We start from the raw sequence: 25345 nt of genomic DNA, 5'->3' as shown, positions 1-25345 counted from the left end.
TCTCATAATACAAATTCAATTAAAAAAAAAAAAATCCTAACTAGGGTAAAGTAACTTACAGATTTTTTGTTTAAGATTTCAGCTCAACTATAGATATGTGTCATGGAATTGAAATATTGAATACATTCATTCACAAACTCTCTTTTGGTTAGCTTTCATGGAAAAATATCAAATAGAAGATGAAAGTGGTTATGAAAAATATCTATTTTAACATAATATAATAGAACTAATTATAGAAAATATCCTTATGAATATGAAAAATATCATTCAATTTAGGAACTAGATGTTTCACTACTTACCAGGGATAAAACTGCCATCTAACCGGCTGTAAGAATTGCTTAATCTTCACCATTTTTTCCCTCGTTTAGCTTGATGGTTAGCCTTATGGTTTGATTATTTTGTATTTGATAGTATGTAAAATAAAAATAGTCTAAATCTTCTTTTTCTCCAGTTTGTGATGTTGGCTCTTAACCCTCTGTCTTTTGCCATGTTTGTGTGGATGATGAATATTAATCCCATTGGGTATTCCATACTGGTGTCTCTTACATTATTAATCAACCTAGTACTTGTCAAGACGCAATGGGATGACAACTTCAAATGTTTTCAAGCGGTAATCTTTCGTTTCGCTTTGTGTATTTTATTTATATTTCTTTAGGTTTGTATATGTAGTGCACATCCCTTTTTGATTTATTTCAACTCTTTTTTGCTTTTTCCATTGCCATTGTTCATCTTCAACATTCATAGATGATCTTGTTTAATTTATAAGATAAGGATCCGAAGAAACGGCTCAAGATCGAGGATATGAAGAGTAATCAGACATGTTTTTAAAATTTGATTTGATATGATATTTTTTATGATGGGTAATTCTAACTTAAGCTTTTTTTCTTTTTTCTTTTTTTTTCCTTTTTTATGTGTGATGTGAAGATTTTGTATGTAAGTAAGGAGATAACATGGCGATGGATGGTTGCTGTCTTGCTATCTTTTGTGCCAGCGGTGGGATTTACTCATATAATAACTCATCTATGGAAGCCTGGGGAGGATAGTTTTTTTTTTTTCAGAGGTTGAGGAGGATAGTTTTTTTAAACTTAAGAAGGGTTGCATTCTACTAGTAATGTGGATTGCTTTAATTCACGGAATTGGTGCATCAGTTTTGGTACGAAGCCTTCCTCTTAGGTTGATTTCTTTTGATGTTAAAAGGTGATGAGGAGCAAAGGAGGTTGAAACCTAAATCATTTTTTGTTAGGGTTAGGGTTAGGGTTTTACATAACATTATTATGTGTTTCTTTTCAAGAACAATCAAATTATCTCATATCTTTTCTTTTCAATTAGGTTTAAATGAATTAATCTAAAACTAGTAGTCTTTTTTTTTATGTTCCTTTTTTTTTTTTTTTTTCTTTTTTTGTAAGAAAAAAAGTTTATGAATATTGTTTCTTTTCTTTTGTAGTCTTTAGAATGAATATATTGGAAGCCATTAAATTATAGTTCAATTAAATTGCGAGTTGCACTGTTCTCCGTCCATTAACAAATTTTTGTTTTGATTTGAGACATTATTTTCTTTATAGTAACGACTAATAATATTCAGAATCTCATTAAATTGTGTTGTGAAGATTTTTTATGTGAGTAATGAGATATTTTTAATATTTCTTATCAAAACTTCAGTTCACATTTTTTTTTTTTTTTTTTTTGCTTTTTTAGTTTTCAAAAATTAGTATTTATTTATATAAAATAAAAATCATATTTTAATGCGTTCACTAACAAAATATAGGTTTTTGAGAATCAACTTTTTTTTTTTTTTTTTTTTTTTTTACAATTAAGTGTGGCAACAACATACCCATTAATATACATATAAATATACATATACACAACAAGATTTGTTGAACAAAGTAAGAATAATGTAGTATAGTTTCAATTTTCTAAATTTTTTTTTTTTCTAATTATAGAAAACTATTATGTAATTATCTCTCTTTTTCATCGAAATTTATATTATCATATGTATAATTGTTACATATATATTTGACAACAATATCAAAAATAGTCTTCTAAGGTAATTACTACTAAAACGATTCAATATTGAGAACCTAAATTTAGAAAAGTTTAATTAGTTTAGAGTTTGCAACAAACAAAGTTTCAATTGACGACAATACACGAACCAAAATCACATAAACCCTCTATAAAAAGCAAAATCCCCTGTACTCTCGCATTACCTTGCATGCATTACCTCTACGTCCAGAAGCCAAAGCTAACCACAAAAAAAGAATCTCAATTTTTCTTAACCATTGGTTCTCACCCTTGCAAGACTGGCTCAATCGATCAACAATGGTTAGAGCCGTGTTCTTCCTCTTGACCTTCTCTGTGATTCTGGTCTCTATAGACAGCGCAACCGTGGACATCGGGATGAATTGGGGCAACATCGCCTCCCACCCGTTATCGCCGTCCATCGTGGTGCAGATGTTGAAGGATAACGGTCTCAAAAGGGTGAAGCTCTTCGATGCCGACGGCTACACAGTGAAAGCCCTAGCGAATACTGGGATTGAAGTCATGCTTGCAATTCCTAATTTAGACCTTCAAGCAATGGCCGATGATTATCAAAATGCAAAGGATTGGGTGAAAGACAACGTCACTCAACATCTCAAAACAAATTCTGTCAATATCAAGTTAGTAAAATTAAATTTATTTATCTACTTAATTAATTTGTTTAAATTTGATTAATTTTGGTGTATATTTGATGGATTTTCGTTCTTATTTATTCATTTTTTTGAATACCCATTAATCTTAAAAGCTTAATTCAATGAAAAATAGTATATAAATTATGTTTATGTTAATCTAAGTTACTTCTTTGAATTTTCACGTAGATATATAGCTGTTGGAAATGAACCCTTCTTGAAATCATACAACGGTACCTTCGTGAAACCCACACTGCCCGCCCTAAAAAATGTTCAGAAAGCTTTAAACGAGGCTGGCTATGGCAAAACCATCAAAGCATCAGTGCCTCTAAACGGCGACGTTTACGAATCGACCTCGAACTTGCCCTCCGATGGCGCTTTTCGTAAGGATGTAAAGGATATCATGCAGCAACTTGTGAATTTTCTCAGTGATAACGACGCCCCTTTCATTGTCAACATCTACCCTTTCCTTAGTCTCTACGAAAACCCCGATTTCCCCACCGAGTTCGCTTTCTTCGGCAACGGTAAAACCGTCAACGACAAACAAAATTCCTACACAAACGTCCTCGACGCAAACTACGACACCTTGCTTTGGGCTCTCAAGAAAGTCGGGGTACCGAACTTGAAGATCATCATAGGGGAAATCGGCTGGCCGACGGACGGAAACTCATTTGCAACCAACAAAAACGCGCAGAAATTTTATGACGGTTTGTTCAAGAAGCTGGGGAGCGGCAAAGGCACCCCAATGCGACCAGACACCAAATTCGACATTTATCTTTTCGGCCTGCTCGACGAGGACGCGAAGAGCATCGCGCCAGGGGACTTCGAAAGGCACTGGGGGATTTTCCGTTTCGACGGGCAGCCAAAGTTTCCGATAGACTTCACGGGGAAGGGGCAAAACAAGATGCCAGTGGGGGCAAAGAATGTGAAGTATTTGGACCAACAGTGGTGCGTTTTCGATAGAGGGGTGAGGGACATGTCGCTGGTGCCTAAGCAAATGGAGGAGGCGTGTAAGGAAGGCGACTGCACGAGCATCGGCAAGGGCGGATCGTGCAGCGGCAACGATAATCTAACGAAGGTGTCGCAGGCGTTCAACATGTACTATCAAATCAAAAATCAAAAAGAGGAGGCTTGTGATTTCAATGGATTAGCGGTTGTCGTGAAGAAGAATCCGAGCAACGGGACATGTTTTTTCCCCATTCAGATCGAGAGCGGCGGCTTCAAGGTGGTCTTCGGATCGTTTGCCACCGTTTTCGCCGGAGTTTTGTATGCATTCTTAACATTATTCTAAACAGTTATGACAACTAACAAATAACACACGTCAAGATCACTAAAGCATAGGCATAGCATCATGGTACGATATGTTAAAATATTTGTTTATTATTCTTTTTACTGTTTTGTAAATAAAATATATGGTAATAATCGTAAGTTTTGATGTTCAGTGATCTTAAGTGAAGGGATTACGTAGAATGTTTTAAGTTTGATTATTTATTTGTATATTTTTGCGAGTTAATATTTGTTTGTGTATTTCAATGACCCAAATAAATTTGTATTCAATTCTAAGAGCGATTGCAAGCCTATATTATGTATAATGGAAGATATATATATATACATATATTTCGAACTTAATGATTCCGATTATTTCCAATCTATGTACCCTTGGTTATTTATAGTTATTGTTACATACATTCTTTAAAATTCAAAAACTACCATAAAAACAAACATATTTCTACTAATCAATAATATTATATTTACTCACGATCTTACTAACCATCTTACTAACGTGTGTAAATATAAAGCATAGTACGGATATCATATATAATTTTAACAAAGGTGAGTAGGACAGTTAGTAAGTTCGTAAGTAAGAATAGCATTACTCTTCTACTAATTTATCTCGCTAGATTGGCAGGTTGGTAATTATTGGTCATTGCAATTACAAATTTGCCCGTAGACTTATTTTTAACTTCTATAGGTTTACCAATTTAGTAGATGTCACTCGCTATTATCGGCAATAGGAGGTTAACTCTCACTTCATTATATTTTCCGGTTAACTTTAACAAGAAAGAAGGTTTTTACGTCATTTTGATAATTTTATGAAGGGCAATAATGACTTTTCAACTTCATGTCGGGACGATCCTGCTAAGCGGCAAGCCGATCTGGCTAGAGACTAAGCAACCACCAATTATTTTAATAATTTTTTCTTATTAATTTTCTTTTTCACTTTTGAGCTAAACAGATCTATAAAATTTAAGTTATGTGTTAAACAGAATTATTAACCCTCCTAATCTTTAATTTTATTTTATATTAGTCGCGATTCCTGGTTCCAGTTCCGTTTCCTAACTATAGGAACCGAAACCGGAATCGCACAGTAACGATTCTAAAAATTTGGAACTGAAACCTACCCGTTGACGGTCGGTTCTAGGTAGGAACCGGAACCAAACCCCGAGTACCCACCGGTTCTGATTCCAACCGGTTCTTTTGAACACCCCTAAACACAATGGGGGTTATCCTCCTATTTTTCATAATTGCGGGTGGCTCAGGCAAAAATATGGGGGTTAGTAAATATCTCTTTCTAAAAAAATGTATATTTAATTCATTTTGAAAATGTTTTGAACTTCTTAACACGTTTATTTTTGCAAATTTTGTTGAAAAAAACAAAAAGAACAATATTTTAGTATTTTGATTTTTTTTTTTTCTATTTTTTTCTTTTTTATGTTGTAAGATTTTTATGAAATACCCATTTTTGCCCTTGCTTCCATCAAACTTTAACAAAGACAAAACTAACGGAAGAGGGTGTTCACAGTAGTTTCTCAACTTTATAGGAACAGATTTTATTTTTAAAAGTTTAGAGGGGTAAGTGATAATAACCTCAAACAAAACCCAACAGTCTCTTCTATCTTCTTTCTTCCCTCGACATTTCCAACTTCACTTCTCCTAACGGCACTCTCTCAGTCTGTCTCTCCGGTTCGGTCCTCCTCTCTCTGGTTAGCTTCTTTTTCTCCATTTCGCCTCAATTTTATTTTACTCTCTTCTTCTTCTTCTTCTTTTTGTTATTCTTAATTTTTTTTTTTTTTTAATTCAGGCGATTTTTGAGTAATATTAATTCTCAATTTAGTTTGTTATAGGGCCTGGATGGGTCCTTTAACGCTATCCGTTGATTCGAAAAGCACTTCTACAGCTTCTTCAGGTAATTAAAAAGCGCTTCTGCAGCTCATTTCATTTTCGCTTTAAATTAGTTCTTCATTATTTTTCCATTAATTTAGGTTTTGGAGTTGGACGATGTGGTTAAAATGCTTTGTGTTATTTTGGTTAATAATTATATATATATATTTTTTTAAACGGAATAATAAGTTTTAGGAAAACACGGTTTTGGCTTGGTTGAAGTGTTTTCAGAAAAGAGTTTGTGATAAAAGCAAAAATAAAATAAAAGAATTTGTTTTCTATGTTTTTTATTCTGAATATAGTTTTTGAATATTATATCAAGAGCATTTTTGTAAAATAAAACTCTGTTTGGTTTAGTTGAAGTGTTTTCAAAAGATTGTTTGGGATAATAAAAAATATGTTTTTTTTTTTTAAGTTTTTGATTCTGGAAATAATTTTTGAATATTATATCTAAATTCTAAAGTCTTTTTGGATATTAAAAATGTTGAAATACAAGTTGAAATGTAATTTTTGAATTATAAATTAAGCGGGGCTGTTAAATTTTTTTTTTTTTTTTTTTTTTTTTTGGTTAATCTTGGATTAGTTCTAAATATAAGTACTTTTTTGATGTACAATCTAGAAAAATAAAAAATGTGGAAACTCTGAAAAATATGTGGTGTTGGAAGTTTTTTATATTAATTATTTTAAAAAAGGAAGTTAATCTGCAGTTCCTTTAAGAGGTTGGTAATTAGTTAAGTTCTACAAAATTATTATTATTATAACAATGAACAAATATGTGCAATAATCGTTTTATTTTGTGGGGGAAACTTTTTTCTTTGTACAATGTTGTTTATACTTTGAACAGGTGACACATTTTTGCAGATCTATCGAACAAGAAAACACAGAAGTTGCAGCTGGAAACAAGGAAGTCGTTTGCATCAGTTAGCATGGAAGAGCAGAAACCCTTTGATTTCTTTCGTACTTTATTTGGTATGTGCAGTTTACTTTAAATTTCTTGGGGTGAAAGATGGAAAAATCATGTAAAGATTCAGGGGTGCAAGTGACAATAACCCCAAACAAAATCCAGTTTGTGTTTGATTATTCATCGCATTTAAAAATCTTCAGACAATGTATTCATGTGATTTAGCTCTTAATTGTGTGGAATTCTCATTTTTGGAGGCTTGCTTATTTTCATGATTGATTTTTGTTCATGAAATGTTTAGGGCAAGTTCTTATAGGGTCTGTAACTGCTTTTTTCTTTGAAATGATTGAAAGCACAGATATAGTGGTTCAGTTTTTGTTCATGACATATAGTACTAAACTGGTTAATGTCAATGCTGCTCATATAGCAAATTTTATCGTTTAGTTTTTATGCATGCTTATTGGTCAGGCGGAATTTTGCAGAGGGAGTTATAGCAGGAGGTACAGCTGGTGTTGTTGTTGAAACTGCTTTATATCCTATCGATACCATAAAGACAAGGCTGCAGGTAGGTTAACCATACGGTTATATGTTTAATTGTTTCTTGCCTGGAGTTAGGAATTAAGAGTTGTCACATATCATTAGAGAGAAAGGTTCTCTGCCATTGGTTTTACTGCTTCATTACTCATTATCAGGCTCTTGTCTGCTTCTTTAGGAGTGCCTTTTGTCTGTTGCTATTTAGATGACTCCTACTTCTTTTTTTTTTCTTTTTAATGTTAAGGAATTGCAATCATTCAAAATCTGTTTCTATATATACAAAGGTCACTAAACAAAATGGTGCCTCTTCTCTGTTTGCTGCTACTTCGTCTTTTCTTGGGATTTAGGTAGAGGTGCATTTAAGTTGTATATGTAAAGTGGGTGAACTTGAATCTAATAGTTCCCCATCTTGTGTAGATTATCTAATCCCATAACTTAATAATTATCCTGGGCTGAAAACTTTTTTATATATATATTTTTATAGGCTGCTCGAGGTGGAGGAAAAATAAAGTTGAAGGGCCTTTATTCTGGTTTGGCTGGAAACCTTGCTGGGGTCTTACCGTAAGTACTTAAGAACTGCATATCTTCCATGTTTTTACAGGAAAATGCATCTAGTTGTTTCTAGACCTGTTAAGAATCATATCTCCTTTATTTTGCTAAACGCGTGGAAGTTGGCTCTGAAGCATTGCTATCAAAATTTAGGTAGCAAATCATTTGGTTTAGCCCTCTTTGTAGGATTTTTTTTTCTTTAATCTATCTATTATCTGAAGTTCTATTGACTAGTAGATTCTTGATCCTCTATTTAATGAGATTAGTATATTTCATCCAATAATTAAATATGTCTTCCGTATCCAAAGTGAGTTGGATATAGGTTTGGAAAGTAACTTGTTAATCAATTATTCCTGAATATGTATTGATGTAGTGAGATAAGCTCTTATGTACTGATTTTATGTAGTGATATGAGTATAATTCTTTTATACTTTATTTACAGCGCTTCTGCTTTATTTGTTGGCGTATATGAACCAACAAAACAGAAATTGTTGAGGATGTTTCCTGAAAATCTTAGTGCTGTTGCTCATCTGGTAAGTGATTATACAATGTCTTCTGTCTTTGCTTTCGCATATTAATGATGGTTGCTCGGAAATAAGTTTCTTAATTTGTAAGAATGCTTGTCAATAGTTTTCCTTTGAACATGTTTTAATTTGTTTTTCTGGTTGAAGTCCCATGGAAATCATAGAGACACAAGCTTTTGAGTGTCTCCACACTTTCCCATTGGATGAAAGTATTATATTATACTCGACTTTTAGGCCTCGATGTATCTTCATCTTTTCTTATATTAGCCACCCGGAAACTCCTGTAAACATCCCACCCACCATTCTGAATGATTTGGTCCAGTTTATCATCTTGAATTTGTTTGGTTGCTTAAATTTTGCTCAACGGTTCAGTCCCTTTTAGATTATTCTTTTCTTGCAATAAGTTTTTTGAATATTATGCAGACAGCAGGTGCCATAGGAGGGGTTGCTGCTTCTCTCATCCGTGTGCCAACAGAAGTAGATTTTTCTACCTATGCATTTTCGGTTTAGGAACTGCTATACTAGGCATAATTCTTTTGTGTTTAGATTAATTTTTTACTATTTAACAATCAACAGGTTATTAAGCAAAGGATGCAGACTGGGCAGTTTGTTTCAGCTCCGGATGCTGTCCGTCTTATTGTTTCTAAGGAAGGATTTAAGGGTCTATATGCGGTATGAGATTGAAATAGTTCTGTTTACCTGAGGTTCATTCTTTTATTTTGTTCTTTGTACTGTGGTTTTGATTCTTGACCTGCAGGCATATAGTTACTGCATTTTGTTAATTGTTTGGGATATCTAATTTGAACGGCATCTTTGAAATCTCAGGGATATGGATCCTTTCTATTGCGGGATTTGCCCTTTGATGCAATTCAATTCTGCTTATATGAGCAGCTTCGGTTGGGTTATAAAGCAGCAGTAAGCTCCTTGCTATGCATAGTTTCATGTAATATTACACTTCATGGGTATATTTTGAGATGCAACCAGACAACTTAAATTAATCTTAGAAGTACTTATAACTTTAAATAAGTTCTTTTGATCTGTAGATAAGCACAACCAAACAGACTCTTTTTAAGTTTTGATCAATTGAGAACTTTGACATTTTGTTATTTTTGTAGGCGCACAGAGAGTTGAATGATCCTGAGAACGCTGTCATTGGTGCCTTTGCTGGTAATGACTCGTTCATACACATCAATCTGGGAGCATATAATGTCTTTTCCCAAGATACAACTTCAAATTTTTAACGATCGAATCCGATCGTTTTTGTATCTACATTGATGGAATGCAAAAACAAAGAAGTATTGAAGAGTACCGGTTTAACATGGACAATGATGTTTTTTTCTTAATATTTTTTAAAATTCTCTTTTATAGGTGCATTGACTGGAGCTATTACTACTCCCCTGGATGTGATTAAAACAAGATTAATGGTTCAGGTACTATCATTTTTTTTTCCTTATAAATTGTACTCTGCTGGTTCATTATACCATCTATTTTCCATTGTAGGGATCCGCAAACCAGTACAAAGGTATCTTCGATTGTGTTCAAACTATTGTTAGAGAAGAAGGACCTCCTGCTCTTCTGAAGGTACGATTTCCACCCGGAAAAAAGTATTTCCAGTTGACATGATTGAAAATACCCTAAAAAGGGCAGAATTATAAAATAAAAAGCAGTCACACACATCTTCAAATTCGTAAGATTTATTATACAGATATGATACAATGGTAATTCTGAGAGAATTACATTTCCTCTTCACTGTAGGGCATTGGACCGAGGGTACTGTGGATAGGCATCGGTGGTTCAATTTTCTTCGGTGTCCTGGAAAGCACTAAGCGGGCGCTTGCTCAGAGGCGTCCATCACCTTCTGAACAATCAAAGCAAGATTGAATTTATGTTCCTGAACGATGTCAGGAAGCATTCTTTTTTTTTCACGTCACCAACAGAGCATAAGAAATTATACATCGTTCTTGCTCAGTTGGCGCTGGTAGCTTCGCACGTGCAATGGAAAAATCTGCTTTTGATGAAATAAGTCTCAATTACATGAGGGAAAAAAAAAAAGGTTAGAAATTAATCAGGGCCCTTCTGAATGGGGCATTACCAAGATGTTTGAGGTTTATGTATACCTTGATTCTTTGTAGTGACAGTTTAAATCAAAATTTATTTTGAAAAGCTAAAGGCTGATAATTATCGTTTTTATTTTCTTATTTTATCTCATAAAACGTATAATATTAATCTATTTTTATAATTTTTATTTGAGTTAATTGACTCTTAAGATTTGATTAAATAACAAAAATCAATAATTATCATGTTAAAAAATTTTAGGTGCTAAAATAGACGGAAGGTGTAATAATAAATATAATGGAAATACTAAAACGGTAATGAAATTATTGTTACTTCATAATCCTTCGAGGAATTTGTCATTTTATCAAACTGGCGTTGCGTCATCGTTTTTAGGTCGCGTCTGAGAGGTAGAGTTCGATTAGATTGGATTAGATTTTGGGATTAGGATTAGAATAGTACTGTCTCGTGTTTAGTAAAGTATGGGGTTGGATAAGAATATTTATATTAAAAATCAATTAAAAACATTAAATATAATTAAGTCATAATTTTTAAATTATTAAACTATCACATTTTATATCGATTATTAAGTAAGTATATAAATTTGTATATTAATAATTAGTTCTCATTATATAAAATAATACAATATAAATAAATTTAATAAGAATAATTTTTTAATGTAAAAAAAAGTTAATCCAATTTGGGATAAGTAATCCTAATTCCTATGGGCTATGGCTACCAATCATTTGGAATTAAAAAAAAAAAAAAAAGAGTTCAATCCCATCCTCTAATCTAACTCCCCAAACATACCCTAAGTCTTTACTTTTATAAAACAGAAAATAACAAAAATAGAGAATAACAGTATAACATATAGATCATATTCAAATTAAGAGTGTAACCAAGTTCTTAATAAATTTGTAAATTTTCCTGAGAAACAAACTAAACACAAAAATGAACTTTATATTCAAAACTAAAAAATATGTACACATGTACATTTCTTACAAAATTGACATTACCCATCACCAAAAATTCTGTCATCCAAAAAGGAAATTTCTCAAAAATTTTAACAGAACAAAACCGAACCACTTTACAAGATTTTCCAGGCTTCAACCCCTTTTTGTCTTCCTAATCTGAACATATTCTTCAACAATTATTTTCAAACTCTTCAACTAATTTACGCTGTCCAAAAATATAATCTTGTTGCTAATTCATCAAAATAGAGATTTACGAGATTTAATATCACCGGCACCATCGGATCAGCCCCTCGTAATCACGTTTGATATCATCCAAGTCAAAATTTTCATCATCATCATCATCGCCATGGAATCATGTATTACTCACATCAACGGGAGGTAAGCCCCACCATGCCCTCTCCGGAGAACGAGTGGTGCACCGATATCGGGAACCCGATCCAACTCCTTTGTGCATGTATCGATCACGTCGGTGAACCCAGTTGCCACAGTGGCCAGTTGCATCCGTAACCTCAGATCCCTAGTTCTCTTCAACAAGCATCTGAATGATCTTCCCAGATATTTAGCCCATTCAGCTGGCAAGCCTCCACCAGTCAGCCAGACTGAGAATTGGGACTGGTCGCCCCTGGCCGCCACCTCAGCCCGATAGAATTTCGCCAGTTCGACAAGCATAGAAGGCTGGAGGGGAAGTACAGCCACAAATTCAGCCACAAAATCTTCCGTTAGTTCTGGATTGAGCATCTGATTCCAAAGTACCAGCGCCCATTCACTCGGCTGGTTAAGACCATAGGCTTCTGCGACGATTAAAGCCTCCTGGAAACGAGATTGCTCAACCAATGCTCGCCGGGCATTGGTGTCAGAAAGGTTCAGCCATTTATAATCCGGCATTCGAATTTGAAGAGAGACAAGGGAAGCCTGCGCACAAGCTCTTCGTGTTTTATTGCCAGCATCAATAGAAGAGTGAACTTCCGCAGCTTCGATAAAGTAGCGCATGGAATCTAGGAGGTCTTCATTTTGGTCCCTGTCAGCACGATGAAACCACTGCTGGCAGGACTGCTCCGCTCGCGACTCTAAAAGAGAAGCTGTTTCATGCTTCATGTCAAAGTGATTATAGACCTGTAAAAAGAAGATTGAGATGAATATTTAAAAACTCGAAGTTGCAGAAAAAAATAAGTCGTGTAAGCACATCCGAACCATAGCAAATGCATCAAGGTCATTGGGGTTAAAATGCTTCAACGATGTGAGAACAGCCATTCGGAATCCTCTGATAGCCTCAGCAGTGCCCGTATTTGTGTCTGCAGCAGCAGAGTACTTTTGAAGAAGGAGATCCAGCTGACCATTTTCTATAAGAATGCCAAGAATAAAATTAAGGGCATGGAAGTTTCCGACGCCCGTTATCAGTCGAGCCAAACATGGAAAATCACCCTCGGCCACATAAGCTTCAACCCTGGTTGCAGCGAGAGCCACAAGAACATCAACTCCATCAAGGCAAGCTGATGATTTGTAGAAATGGTGGGAGAGAATGAGAAGCTCAACCTGTGAACAACGCTTAAAAAAATTAGAAGCAGATGTACATCAAAAACAATATACAGATATCTTTTCTTTATAATTGTAGGGCTGTTGATCGTTGTCACCACGATCATTATCACTTCCACAAATTCCTTTAACTTCTTCATAGAGAAACCTAATGTAGAAATTAATTATTTTTTATTGATCTTCCCTAGGATTCGGCTAAAATATAGATAGAACCCATTAGCATCAACATTTGTTACAACCCCCAAATGAATTACGAAAATCATCATAAACCTTCTACATGATTATCAAAGATCTCCTAATTGCATAAGATTAATCAGGAACCTCTCGTACAAGGAGGCTTTTACATAATTTCCGGACGAAGTAAATCAGTTTGTAATTAGGTGAAACTTCGGGAAAGGTGAATGAAAATTTAACTAAATCTTTATGGTATCAGAAGCAATGGATAGTATTAAAATCAGCTTATAATTGACAACAATACCTCACAAGCATGAGGTATTTCCTGTCCAGTAATCACCAAACGCATTAGTGCATGGCCAATTTCTGGTTCAGAAGGACAAAGTTCTGCCCACTTCAAGAAGTCTGAAAATCTCCACAATAGAGGAGCTGGTCCTTCCTCCTTCTGAGAATCCATGTACCCTCCACGGTGTGCAGCCAATAAACCCTAGAGACACGGAGGATGTTAATCAACAACTTACTCTAGATTAGAGTAGCATTTGTTTTATATGGTCAACTTATAATAGGGTTTAAATCATAAGCTCGGTCGACTTTGACCCTGGTTGTCCAATGCCACAATAATGCCCACATCCACCACAAATTATGAGCTGTTACAGCTAATGCCAAAAGCCTAGAATTTTAATTTCAGCATTAAATATCAAATAAAAATGAAAATTAACATGGCACACCTTTAGGAAGGATTCTGCAAGAATTTTAGCAGTACTTGTGGCCGGCATTGAATGAGTTTGCACAAGGAGATATGCTTCTTCAAATGACTCTTGTGCTTTAAGAGAAAGAAGCTGTAGCAATTCAACTGGTTGCTTCTCAAATGCCTCCAAGAATGGAAGACCCAACACATTGGCAGCTTTTACGACTGATATTATCTTCTTACATAGACCACGCCCATGGCCTTCAATGAAAATAGTAGCTAAACTCTCTAAGACCTAAAGTTGCATATTCAAGTATTAGAATCCATCAAAGAACATAAACAAGAGAAAATTACCATTTGAAAAGACAGAAGGGAACAAACTACAAATATTCCATTAAATGAGTGACCTCATTCATTTTAGCATTGTAAACCCAATTAACTTTGTACATAAAAAAGTATGTGAGACAAAGGAACTAAGGGATATTAGGACAAAAACCTGCAGTGGATAGATGAAGTTTCGGTTGATCACTATATTGTATGATTGAATGACTGAAAGCACTTCCTCATCGAGCATTGAAATTGAGACTTGTCTATTGGGTGTCGAGATAGCTGCAAGCTTTAAAGCAACATCAACAAGTACAAATTCTGATGGAACATGAGCTGGAGACAGCTTATGTTGAAGTTGCTTGGCAGCTGTTATTTGTCCAAACTCCAGAAGAGAAAGAACAGCCCTTTCCAGCTCTGCAGGTCCAACCCGTTCCTCCCATTTTGGAAAAGACATTTCCATTGTCAGGCTTTCATCTTGCAATTGAGAATCATGCCTAAAGTTGAGAAGGACAGAACTATCTTCAGGTTCAGTGCTTTTATCTACAGAGTCCACTAATTGCCGTCTTGATGGCATGTAGCCTTTCGCCCTCCGTTTTGCCTTCGTACTTCCCCCAGATGTAGTTGAAGAACTAGCATCCAACACTTGGTTCTTGTAATTTGCTTGGTTATTTTCCCTAGCATCATGTTTCTCTGCAAGTCTGTTCCTCATTGCATTAATATGATTATCCATTTTTGTTATTATATTTGCAGTCCGGTCAATGATATTGGAAGTATTTTCCCGGGTGGAACTGGTTAAACTGAAGTCTCCTTCACTTTTCACCTGAGCTTCTGATTCTACTGCCAACAGCCATACTCTAGTCTCAATTTCTCGCAGAAGATGCAACGGATAAACTCTAATAAAATGAGCACAAAGGTCAGTTTAGTAGTGATATACTACGCTGAATGGCAGCAACTGGATCAGCTTTAAAGTAACTTACGCATTGCACTGGGTTATCATTCCACTTAACCACTGAAGCGAAAGTAGCAACATTTCATAAAGCTCTCTAGCCGGAAGATCTTTCTCAATTGCTTCTGCATGTTTAAGGAAGAATAATCCAGCCTGCACACAATATGAAAGTAGATTATCTAAGCACTATGCAAGTTGCCAGAATCATGATTCTGATAGGCGAATGTTGCTATCACAAAACAAACGTACCTGTAAAGGAGGGAAGGCATATCTGATGAACAATATCTGGCAATGGCCCCATAAAGCAATTCTCTCTTCAGGGACATCCCAAAGGAACTCTTTCCATTCAGCCACCATGGATTCAGCCTAAAAATGAGGAGAGGGCAAAAGTCAGCATTGACAAGTTCAAGAAGAAATCATCAAGAGGTGCTTACAGATATGGCAGGCATGATAAAGGATTCACGCCATAAATGCCTAGACAAAGGGTATGTAGCAGAGTCCATAACAACATAAAAGGCATTACAAACTGAACCATTTCCCAAACGAAAAACAAACTATAAGTGCCATGTTATGATAATTTCACCAGTAATAACCTATAATGAAGAGGTTCTGTATATAAAGGTGCTCAAGGTGTTTACTTGGAATATGGTTTCAGTAATTATCACACAAGCAACTCACAAAAACTTTAACAAAGTAAAATTTTGAAAACAAAATGTCCATATAAATCATATTAAGTTATAAATTTCATGGATATAAACATTAGAATGTGCTATATTAAAACTTGTGTAGGCTTCATAGTTTGAACATTAAATTAGTGAATTGTTTCACATCCTAGATGACAATCCTCCTCCGAGTGAGGAAAGTTCAACAATCCATTAAATCACTTGAGATGGAAGCAGGAACCTATATTGCATTTATATTACCTGAGTTTCTGTGACATGGTGAACAGTAAATTTCCAAGGTCCACCACTGGCATCCAACTGCTTGGCCCAGTTCCGTGCTTGTTCCCAATGTCCATTCTTTTCTAATGCAGTTAAAAGTGAAGCATCATCTAAAGTCTCATCCCCTAGTTGCAGGCCATCATCTTTTCGCAGTGAAGGCTCCGCCAAATTAATCTTCCAGTAGAGTCGTCGATAGTAAGTAGCTGTAGATCCCCCATCACCAAAGTCAGTAGCAGCAAGCAATTGCAGTAAGCATCTCTTCTCATAAGGAGATGGACAAGTTGAAAGCATAGCATCGGCAGCTTTTACAGCAGTTGAGCTAACCCATGAAGTTCCAATCTGGCCTTCTCTTCCCATATTTGCCTGTGAATGAGTTGGCTCTTCCTTTAATCTGGCAGAGAAGGAACCCAGATGTGCTGACGCTTCAGATAGGCGCATCTGTGAAAATGCCTGTAGAAACAACAAGGATAAAGCTTGTATTAGAAAATAATCCCATCAACCTCATTCCAAAAAGTAGTTTTAACACAAAACAATAATTATAACTCAATGAAGTCAACATCAAATCCACACACAAAATAACTCAACTATAACGTATTTTAATTGAAGTTTTAGGTGGGGTGTAGGGGAATAATTTATGCACTGTACTGTAATTTAATATTCCCCTTAACCATGCACATCTATGTCTACATCTACGAGCTCATTGAACATTGAGTGAACTATCTAGACTTAATACCAGGAGCAGAAATTGGACCAGCAGGCTTTATCCAAGGAGATCAGGATGCATGTTCTATATGGTCAAAAAGGAGTGCCTCAAAGAGATAAGGGTCCATAAGTCAAGCTTTGTAATACATAAAAGGGAGCTCTACACAAAGAATCACAAAGATAAATGTAAAGCTGAGATTTAACTTTGCTAACAAACCTGAAGAGCTCGAATGAAAGGTAACAAAGAACATGAAGGAAGGAACATTTCAAATGCTCTTAACAAAGGAAGAAACAAGTGTTGTTCACAAAGCACCGCAACCATCTTGGACAGAGAAGCAGGGCCTTCAATTAAATCAGTTCGAATGTTAATATTNATACCAGGAGCAGAAATTGGACCAGCAGGCTTTATCCAAGGAGATCAGGATGCATGTTCTATATGGTCAAAAAGGAGTGCCTCAAAGAGATAAGGGTCCATAAGTCAAGTTTTGTAATACATAAAAGGGAGCTCTACACAAAGAATCACAGAGATAAATGTAAAGCTGAGATTTAACATTGCTAACAAACCTGAAGTGCTCGAATGAAAGGTAACAAAGAACATGAAGGAAGGAACATTTCAAATGCTCTTAACAAAGGAAGAAACAAGTGTTGTTCACAAAGCACCGCAACCATCTTGGACAGAGAAGCAGGGCCTTCAATTAAATCAGTTCGAATGTTAATATTGTGACCATCTTCAATTTTTCCTTCCTCCCCACTGCTTTCCTGGGCAGTTAATATTCTTGCATCAGGATAAGTATTTGAAACATCAGATGAGGCAACCAAGGGATCCGTGGATATTGGCTCCATAAGCCGTCTACGTTTTGGGTTCAGCCGGTTGTAACGAAATGCAAGGGGTCTACCACCAGCTGACATGGAATTGGTAGATTCCACAGCTGCAGCAACATTATCTGCTATCTGTGAAGCTATGTCATTCACCTTTATCGATGAAGTTTCCCTGTTAATAATTAGCAACAATTAGATCTAAGCCCTACTACAATGCAAATGTGAAGTATTTATTAAAGGAGCTAGGATGCTCTAGATACTAAAGGAATAAAGCATATTTATATGAAATTTCATATATGCATTGACTCCCTCCAGCACAAAAGCACAAATATCCAAAACTTTAAAAAACACTAAAATATAAGATATGTGTTGTAACCTGGCTGCAGTAATTTCCAGCCAAACAGTTAGGCAGGATAATGGTGTAGCATCTGGAAAACACGAAGCAATCATTGCCAAAACAGACCAGGACAATTCCTTAGCTTTAATCAAGAGGGCCTCTCCAGGATTTTTCTCCTTCTCGCAATCAGCTAAAATTCTAAAGAGCTCAACCGGGATATATAAATTTTCATCTAAAAAGGAACTTTCATTTTTATCTGTAGCATCCATGTAAGATGAAGAACTAGCTTTTTTCCTTGATTGCATGCCTTTCAAAACTGTTAACACGTGAATTTTGAGACGTGGATCACTAAATTCCTTTGAGGCCTGAACCACAGACAAAAGGACATAAAATGGTCAAATTTTCATCACAAACAATGTTTGTATTAATTTTTAAAAAATGTATATAGAGAAAAACTATTGAAGAGGAAAGGAGACTTACCACCTGGACCACTGATTCAAAAGGATACCCACCAACTTGAGCTTCATATAAAAATCCAACCTTACAAAAGATAAGGGCAACATGAGATATAAAATTGGAAAAACATTCCTTAACCAAACAATAGTGAAAACATTAGAGCATACCCAATCATTATCTCGTGCTAATACACCAAGGTATGTTGTGCTTAAAGGAAGCTGATGCATCTGACAAAAGACTGTAACTAAATTCCAGTGCTGGCTTGCAGCTTTTTGTTGAGATCTTAATTCTGCTCCATCACCAACACCAGTTGACAGCCAAGATCCACAAGTCTTTCCATCTGTCATTACTGGAAGACTAGCCTTTTCCAAATGTTGTAGGACAAGCATTAGAGCTCTAGAAGGCTGTGTGTCACTAACTGAACTTGGAGTTCCCTTCTGCTTAGCCTTGGTTGCATTATCCTCATGCAAATATTCATCTGCCAGTGCTCGAGCTAGAGACTCTGTTATATCACCTCCATGGGATGCTGCATGAAATGCAGAACCCTTAGGTGAAAATTGCTTATGACTTTCATTAGTTTCACTAGATTTGTAGAAAGAGGATATCCGTCTCAAAGCCGCTATATCAACACGGAGCATGCTGGCAGATAACCCACAAAGCTCTAGGAGAAAAGCAGATGAGGCAACCAATACAGAATCTTCAAAATGTGAAATAGCAAGTGGCATAACCTAAAAATTTAAATCCCATTAGATACTTACAAAGCCCTAATTAGATAAAACTAATATTGACTTCAACAATATATTAATGTAAAAGTAAATTCTTTAATATCAATAGAAAATAATCAAACTGAGGTGAACTAGATATATTTGTTTGAGTAAATAAATCTAGACAATAAGGAAACTGATAATTACAGATGAAAGAAGAGACTCTTCGCCTTGCTGGATGGGTGAAAGAAGTGTTTGAACATCAGATTGAACATTTGCCTGTCCCTGTGCTGAAGAACTTGATCGGCCTTCTGATTTCAACTTCTCAACTCTAACACCAAGAAGATGGTTAAAAGCTGCCAGGGCACGACCACGATGCAAGTGGTGCTCAAGTCCAAGTCCAGTCTCCTAGAGTTAACGCAAGTTTAACAATAAATGAAATGGAGGCAAGTGAAAAGAAACCAAGTAGGTGCTCCCAGCAGAAAGGAAGCTATTAAGCAAGTAACAGCACACTATGACTATCCAGATATTATCATAGCTGCCAAAAGATTTTGTGAAATAGCATTGCACAATTAAAGAATTCCAAAGCCAATAGCAAGCAGATAACAACGTATGAGTAATGGTCAAAACAGCATTGCTCTCAAAAACCAAGGAACATAATTAGCTTATATTGTGCATAGGATAAACAATAAATTCCCCTAAGAAAATCAGGGTCAGCTCGTCTTCAGATAGTTTAACTTCTGGAAAACTGAATACTCCCGTGCATAACATAGAACCATGTCCTTTACAATAGAGAATGAGTCTCCCACTCTCTTCAGAATCACTTGATAAGATATCATGACACAATTAAGAAGTTTTATACACATAGGAGTTCCTTTCAAGGTAAATTTCAACCTTGAATCTTTGAATAAGGAAAGCTAAACACTAAGGACACCACTACAAGGGGAATACCGACATTGTGTTTATATCATCAAAGGTGCATTATGTGCAAAAAGAGAAGTCGAGAGCATTAATCATCTTTCTTGCACCTCTCCATTGCCTTACATCTCTGATTCAGTGCATTTTCAAACATTAAAATTTCATGGGTTGTGCCTGTCCAACTTTTCTGTCACAACGGGAAGGCATAACGGTTTTTGGGGAGGAAAGAAGCCTATGTTTTGTCAGACTGTCAAGTGATGGCCTTATTATGTGCAATACGGAATGAGAGAAATAGACAATCAGGAGAAGAGGTTTTGATGTTATGAAAACAAAAATTTAGGCTTCTCCTTGTACTTTTGTCTCTGTAGAATTTAGAGAACTTTCTTTCTTTTTATTCACTATAAATAGTTTAATTGTAAGGCAACAGTTGTTTGACATAGATTAGCCCAATAAATATTTCTTCATTTTTTCCGGGATATCTATTTTAGGGTCTTCTCATGGATTATGAATCTTTGGCCTATTTTGTAAGTTAGTCTCTCCACCTTAGTGTGGACTGCTTTCATTAATAGACTTTTAGAATCATAAAATTGTATGAAGTTTCTTATCAACAAGTAAGAAGATCAATTGTAACCAAACTAATAATATTGCTACTTAAATTGCGACAAATAGTAACCCAGGCAAAAGAGAATGCTATGAAAGAATCTCATAAAGCCAAAAATATTATTTCAGTCAACAGCTTATAATTATTACATTTCGAATGAAATGATTGCCTTGAAAAAAAAAGCACATACCTGGAGTGAGGAGTCATAAAGTTCCTCTTCAATATGCTTCTGGATAGTTGCTTCCCATGAGATAGCACTAACCTCAGCATGCCCATGGGCATTTATGAAAAATTCAATGTCTCTATCTAGTGAAGATTCTGTAGGCAGATCTGGAAGTGCTTGCCATCCAACAGGACCCTGCAATCACATGCAAACAAAATCATTAATGTCCAGGCAGATAATATATAAATATATTGGAAACCTTATTTTCCACACAAAATGTCACATTTAGTGGAAGATTAGATCAAAACAGTTTCAACAGTGATATAATATTGACACACATAATTGATACACCTTAGGAATGATGCATGTCAAATTTAATCTCAACCGTTGAAAGTTCTTTGAATGATGGTTTACAACTTCTGTCACAATTTATTAATAAAAAGTTTAAAATAAAAAATGACCCTTGATACATATATTACAATGGTAATAACGACGGCAAAGATCAGTAAAATGGAACAGATTAAACTACTTACAAGTATTAACATAAGCTTTGTAAGATCAAGACTTTGTCTCAAAGAAAAGCTTATATCATACCTCTATTTGACCATAAGTTAGACAAGAACCTTGAGAAGGAAAATCGCATAGCAAATCTCAATAGCGTCTTAAGAAGAGATTAAAATGCATACCTGAACAAAAAGCTGAATTAACCTCCTTATGGCCTTAGGAAACCAGCACGGCAGAATTTGGGAAAGAGAAGTATCACGTCCAGAAGAGAAGAAGATGGTATCACGCCAATTTAGGTAGTCTGATAAAGCTGAATTACCAAATAAAGTGAAAAAAAAACAATGTTATACAAATCGAATCCAAAGAACCAAAAGAAAATAAGAGGTCAAAAGCTTACCATTCTTCACTTTAGGGCCTACAAAAGCGCAAACTGTATCATGTCCGAAACATGCAGCTACAAGCATGCGCCACAATGTAGGGAACTGTTGTAAAGCGGGTCTCAAGTTCTCCAATGTGCACTGGGCTGAAGAACTACTACGCCTGTTTACACCACCACTACTTAAACAGCTTTGAATTGGAGCAGGGGCATACATTAGAGTTGCTAAAGCAGCCATTTCCCACCCTCCTTCCGCAATGTCATCAACAGTACAAATTATGTCATCGATCTCTAGGACACTTAAGTTGTTACCAGAAACTAAATTATGTGACATTATAGCACGAGCATTAAAAAATGATGCATCATATTCGCGCCCCTTAATCCTAGATAAGAGTAACCATCTTGCCCAGTGACAATCTCCCTGAACAGATGTATCCAATAAAACAAAGACAAAGGTAAGAGCGCAAAATATATTAGATTTATACAAAAAATGTTACAGTATACTAGATATTAAAAGTATACAAATAATGTATAGTATAGATTGTACCATACAAAACATTAGCAAAACATGTTGCAATATCAGAGAGAACAAAGTGTGATGAACATGGATGATAGAAATGAAAACTACAGCAGAACACAGATGACAGAAATGAAAACTTACAGCAGCTTCTTGTAATGAATGAAGTGAATTGCTATCTAGAACCAACTTGTGATAATCAAGGTAAAGATCCAAAAGATTTGGCAAGTTCTGTTGCGCACAGTGATACATAAGTAATTTATGTAAAGCTTGAATGGTACCAACAGAAGATCTTCCAACAATATCTGATAAATTCTCAATAGAATCATCCTCAGATGAAATTTTATTTCTGCTAGTAATGAAGCCTGAACAGGCCAGAAGAGCTACAATTTCTGCAGTGCCTTCCCAGTATTCCTTCAAAAAAATAAATTTCCTAGCTAGCTCCTGCTCCATGAGCCTCCTTAACCACATGGAGCACATAATATTAGCAGATAACCTAAATATTTTGATATCTGGCACTTCCACACAACCAGCATCCAGTTCTTCTATAGAGCATATGTAATTGCCATAGTCAGGAAATTCACTATTACTACCGATAGTTGAAGCAGGCTGTGAACCATCCAAAGCAATCTGTAGGCTTCCATCTGATAGCACAGATTTAGGAATAATGTCCAGAAGTTTGGAAACTTCTTCCCAGTCATTATGGTATAAGTGGTACTCCAGTTGTGATTCCCATAATACGTGAACACCCATAAGAAAAGGTTGATCCAGCACTATCTGCATAGAGAAACATTTATTGAGAAATTTACAGGCCCATATCTCAATTGAAAAGCCTCAGAGACATGGAAATAAATTGTAATGAATGAAACATAACCAACAAATATGCATTAGTAGTATATAGCTCTAACGTGATATATCTGAGAATGAGCAAGAAGAGGAATAACACAACCCATGGTATTAAAATAAAGATATAAACTATCTCAATTTTATATCTAACTATCTAGCTGGGTTGACAGCCATGAGTTCACTGAGACACAGTTAACTTTCAAACCTAAAAAAGGTAGGAGAGAGAATTCTAGACAAAAGTGAACAGCAAGAAAGATGACAAAGTGTTTATATAAAGGATGATCACAGATATGCTTCAGATAGCAGGTATCTGATATTCATAATGAAGAACATCTACCACTTTAAAAGCGTCAAGAGAATAACAGTATTTTGCTTTAGACAGGACCACACAAGGGAAGAGCAAAAATGGAAACCTCCTAACTAATCCTAAGTCCTAACATACTTCAATTAAACATACAAAAAATAAAGATTGATACACGCGACACACTACATTTTGCAATTTTTCAGTTCTCATTAAGAGGAAAATAATGCAGTGTCTATAAAAGATAGTGGATTGGAACCTCAAAGTGGACACCACATCCTATCCTAAGACAACAATACATTTTCCTTCAACTCCAGTTTCAGCACAATATGACGCATCTTTTGAAATGTTCAGACACAAAGAAAGTAGTCACTTACACGATCAACGGTTCTCTGATCCCATGCATTAGACCACACTGCAGCAGCAGCCCAATATCCAGCATGAGCATTATCTTCATCAATCACAGGCTTAGACGAACTTTCATTGACATTTGTCCATGAACCCAAGACAACTCCGTCAATCTCGCCACACTCAATGACAAGATTGCCAAATAAATGTGAATTCAAAAGTTGCAAATATACTCCTCCTGGAGAATTTAGAGTTGATGTGGCTTCTGTGAATTCCTTTTGCCGGCCACGAAAAGTTCTCCAGAAACTACTACTAGGATAGAGTCTCTTTTCCAGTACAACGAGAGAGGAGAGAGGGAGAAAATTTGTCAGATAATGGAACTTAAAATCACAGAATGTTATCTTGAAACAAAAAAAATTAAAAATCCTTCATACCTCAATGAGTGATATCCTCTCCAACATCTTCCAGTCATGTGGTCCCAAGTAACCGTATCTTCTCATCTCCTCAGCAACTTGCATTCGTAGAGATCTCCTCACTGTGCCGAATACCAACTGTTTAAGGCAGACTTCAATGTCCTCCCCAAGCCTTTGCAATGTTGCTACAGCAAGCGCAGTTTCACCCTATTGTCCATGTAAAATCAGTGCAGAAATACAAATAACCTTAGTTTTGTTTAAGAACCAACAATAGCTACCTTCAAAAATAAATCATAAGCAATAGCTCTTCCAATGTCACGAACTTCAGTGAAGGTATCATGATGCTCTTCCTCAGTAGCAAGTTCTGTTGAACGATGAAGATGCAACTGAAGAACTGCTAAAGGGAGACGACCAGAGAGTAGAGCATCACTGACTACAGTTTTCAGGTCCAAGTTATCCAATTTCCAACGTGCAATCATATCCTTGGGATTTTCCAAGGGAAGTGTTGTCCTTCTCAAAAGTGCCCCTGGAGACACATGAACAGATGCTTCACCAGAATCTTCTAAATCAAACTCAGCTTTAGAATTCATGAAATCTTTGGGCACCAAAGCAAGCTTCTCAGTATCCTTAGAACCCTGGGTAGACAAAGAAAATGACAGTTCATTTTCATTTGAGGTTTCCAAGGATACTGCTTTTGCTGAAACTATCGACAGCCGAGATTCATTCTCTGATAAGTTTGGCTCCGCCAAGCTTAATGCCCCCCCACAATCCACCTGCACCAAAGTGCAAAGACATTGCTTCAATTTTAACAATAACATGCAAGACGAACCGTGGCATGAGCTGTAGCAAAATCAAATAACAACGTACCAGTCCTTGGCCCGGCTTTTTAAATTTTGCACTCAGTCGACACTGCAAATTTCGAATAACCTCCAAAAAGTGAGCCATCTCAGAAATCCTCCTAGAAGTTTTTGCATCATTTTGTTCTTCATCCACTAAAGTTGATGGAAGAGAAAGTAACTTCATTCCGTTTAAGCCCTTCAGAAAGTATGCATCATCTTTATGCAGTTGTAATCCATACTTGCGAATCATTTTGGTTGCAAAGCAGGAAGCTAACGTAAGAAGCCTGTAGCACAGAAGATCGCGAACAGTTATACATAAAGTAAAAAAAAAAAAAAAAAAAACCAACTTGTGATAATCAAGGTAAAGATCCAAAAGATTTGGCAAGTTCTGTTGCGCACAGTGATACATAAGTAATATGTAAAGCTGAATGGTACCAACAGAAGATCTTCCAACAATATCTGATAAATTCTCAATAGAATCATCCTCAGATGAGATTTTATTTCTGCTAGTAATGAACCTGAACAGGCCAGAA

At 35.8% G+C, this 25345-nt stretch overlaps 3 protein-coding genes across 7 annotated transcripts in view; 2 read left to right on the top strand and 1 right to left on the bottom strand.

Moving 5' to 3' along the window:
- Positions 1-3954, top strand: part of LOC116111065 (glucan endo-1,3-beta-glucosidase 8-like) — a 29175-nt gene extending 25221 nt beyond the window's left edge. The window contains exons 3-4 of the mRNA XM_031397269.1: positions 2297-2654; positions 2853-3954. Of these exons, the coding sequence (XP_031253129.1) occupies positions 2297-2654; positions 2853-3954 (1460 nt within the window). The remainder of the gene's footprint in view (positions 1-2296; positions 2655-2852) is intronic.
- A 1577-nt stretch (positions 3955-5531) lies between these two features.
- Positions 5532-10508, top strand: LOC116111083 (S-adenosylmethionine carrier 1, chloroplastic/mitochondrial). Of its 5 annotated transcripts, none has more exons than XM_031397286.1 (13): positions 5532-5647; positions 5789-5850; positions 6687-6794; positions 7209-7291; positions 7745-7821; positions 8252-8342; positions 8757-8810; positions 8910-9005; positions 9159-9248; positions 9449-9500; positions 9702-9763; positions 9834-9914; positions 10089-10508. In XM_031397286.1, exons 2-13 carry the CDS (start codon positions 5796-5798, stop codon positions 10212-10214), a joined length of 975 nt encoding a protein of 324 aa, XP_031253146.1. In that variant the 5' UTR covers positions 5532-5647; positions 5789-5795; the 3' UTR covers positions 10215-10508. The 5 variants fall into 5 exon arrangements, with proteins under 5 accessions (XP_031253146.1, XP_031253144.1, XP_031253145.1 ...); XM_031397284.1 differs by having other exon boundaries at positions 5537-5647; positions 5779-5850; XM_031397285.1 differs by having other exon boundaries at positions 5537-5647; positions 5746-5850.
- Positions 10509-11325: 817 nt separating this feature from the next.
- LOC116111064 overlaps positions 11326-25345 on the bottom strand; it is a 29478-nt gene continuing 15458 nt past the window's right edge. The window contains exons 16-36 of the mRNA XM_031397268.1: positions 24841-25096; positions 24252-24746; positions 23995-24180; positions 23590-23886; positions 22210-22842; positions 21570-21969; positions 21355-21482; positions 20696-20863; positions 19194-19394; positions 18450-19010; positions 18307-18366; positions 17866-18191; positions 17235-17661; positions 15951-16418; positions 15277-15393; positions 15059-15180; positions 14251-14974; positions 13795-14049; positions 13371-13553; positions 12551-12892; positions 11326-12472 (exon numbers count right to left, since the gene is read on the bottom strand). Coding sequence (XP_031253128.1) covers positions 11723-12472; positions 12551-12892; positions 13371-13553; positions 13795-14049; positions 14251-14974; positions 15059-15180; positions 15277-15393; positions 15951-16418; positions 17235-17661; positions 17866-18191; positions 18307-18366; positions 18450-19010; positions 19194-19394; positions 20696-20863; positions 21355-21482; positions 21570-21969; positions 22210-22842; positions 23590-23886; positions 23995-24180; positions 24252-24746; positions 24841-25096 — 7099 coding nt within the window. The 3' untranslated portion in view covers positions 11326-11722. The remainder of the gene's footprint in view (positions 12473-12550; positions 12893-13370; positions 13554-13794; positions 14050-14250; positions 14975-15058; positions 15181-15276; positions 15394-15950; positions 16419-17234; positions 17662-17865; positions 18192-18306; positions 18367-18449; positions 19011-19193; positions 19395-20695; positions 20864-21354; positions 21483-21569; positions 21970-22209; positions 22843-23589; positions 23887-23994; positions 24181-24251; positions 24747-24840; positions 25097-25345) is intronic.

This window comes from Pistacia vera, unplaced genomic scaffold (genome assembly GCF_008641045.1).
Source record: "Pistacia vera cultivar Batoury unplaced genomic scaffold, PisVer_v2 Contig625, whole genome shotgun sequence".
NCBI classification, from domain to species: Eukaryota; Viridiplantae; Streptophyta; class Magnoliopsida; order Sapindales; family Anacardiaceae; genus Pistacia; species Pistacia vera.
This window is presented reverse-complemented; position numbering and strand designations above follow the sequence as displayed.

Coding starts and splice junctions, on each gene's coding strand:
- LOC116111083 (XM_031397286.1), top strand. CDS start 5,796: ATGGGTCCTTTAACGCTATCCGTTGATTCGAAAAGCACTTCTACAGCT. Junction 8,811..8,909: donor TCATCCGTGTGCCAACAGAA/GTAGATTTTTCT, acceptor AACAATCAACAG/GTTATTAAGCAAAGGATGCA. Junction 9,249..9,448: donor GGTTGGGTTATAAAGCAGCA/GTAAGCTCCTTG, acceptor TTATTTTTGTAG/GCGCACAGAGAGTTGAATGA.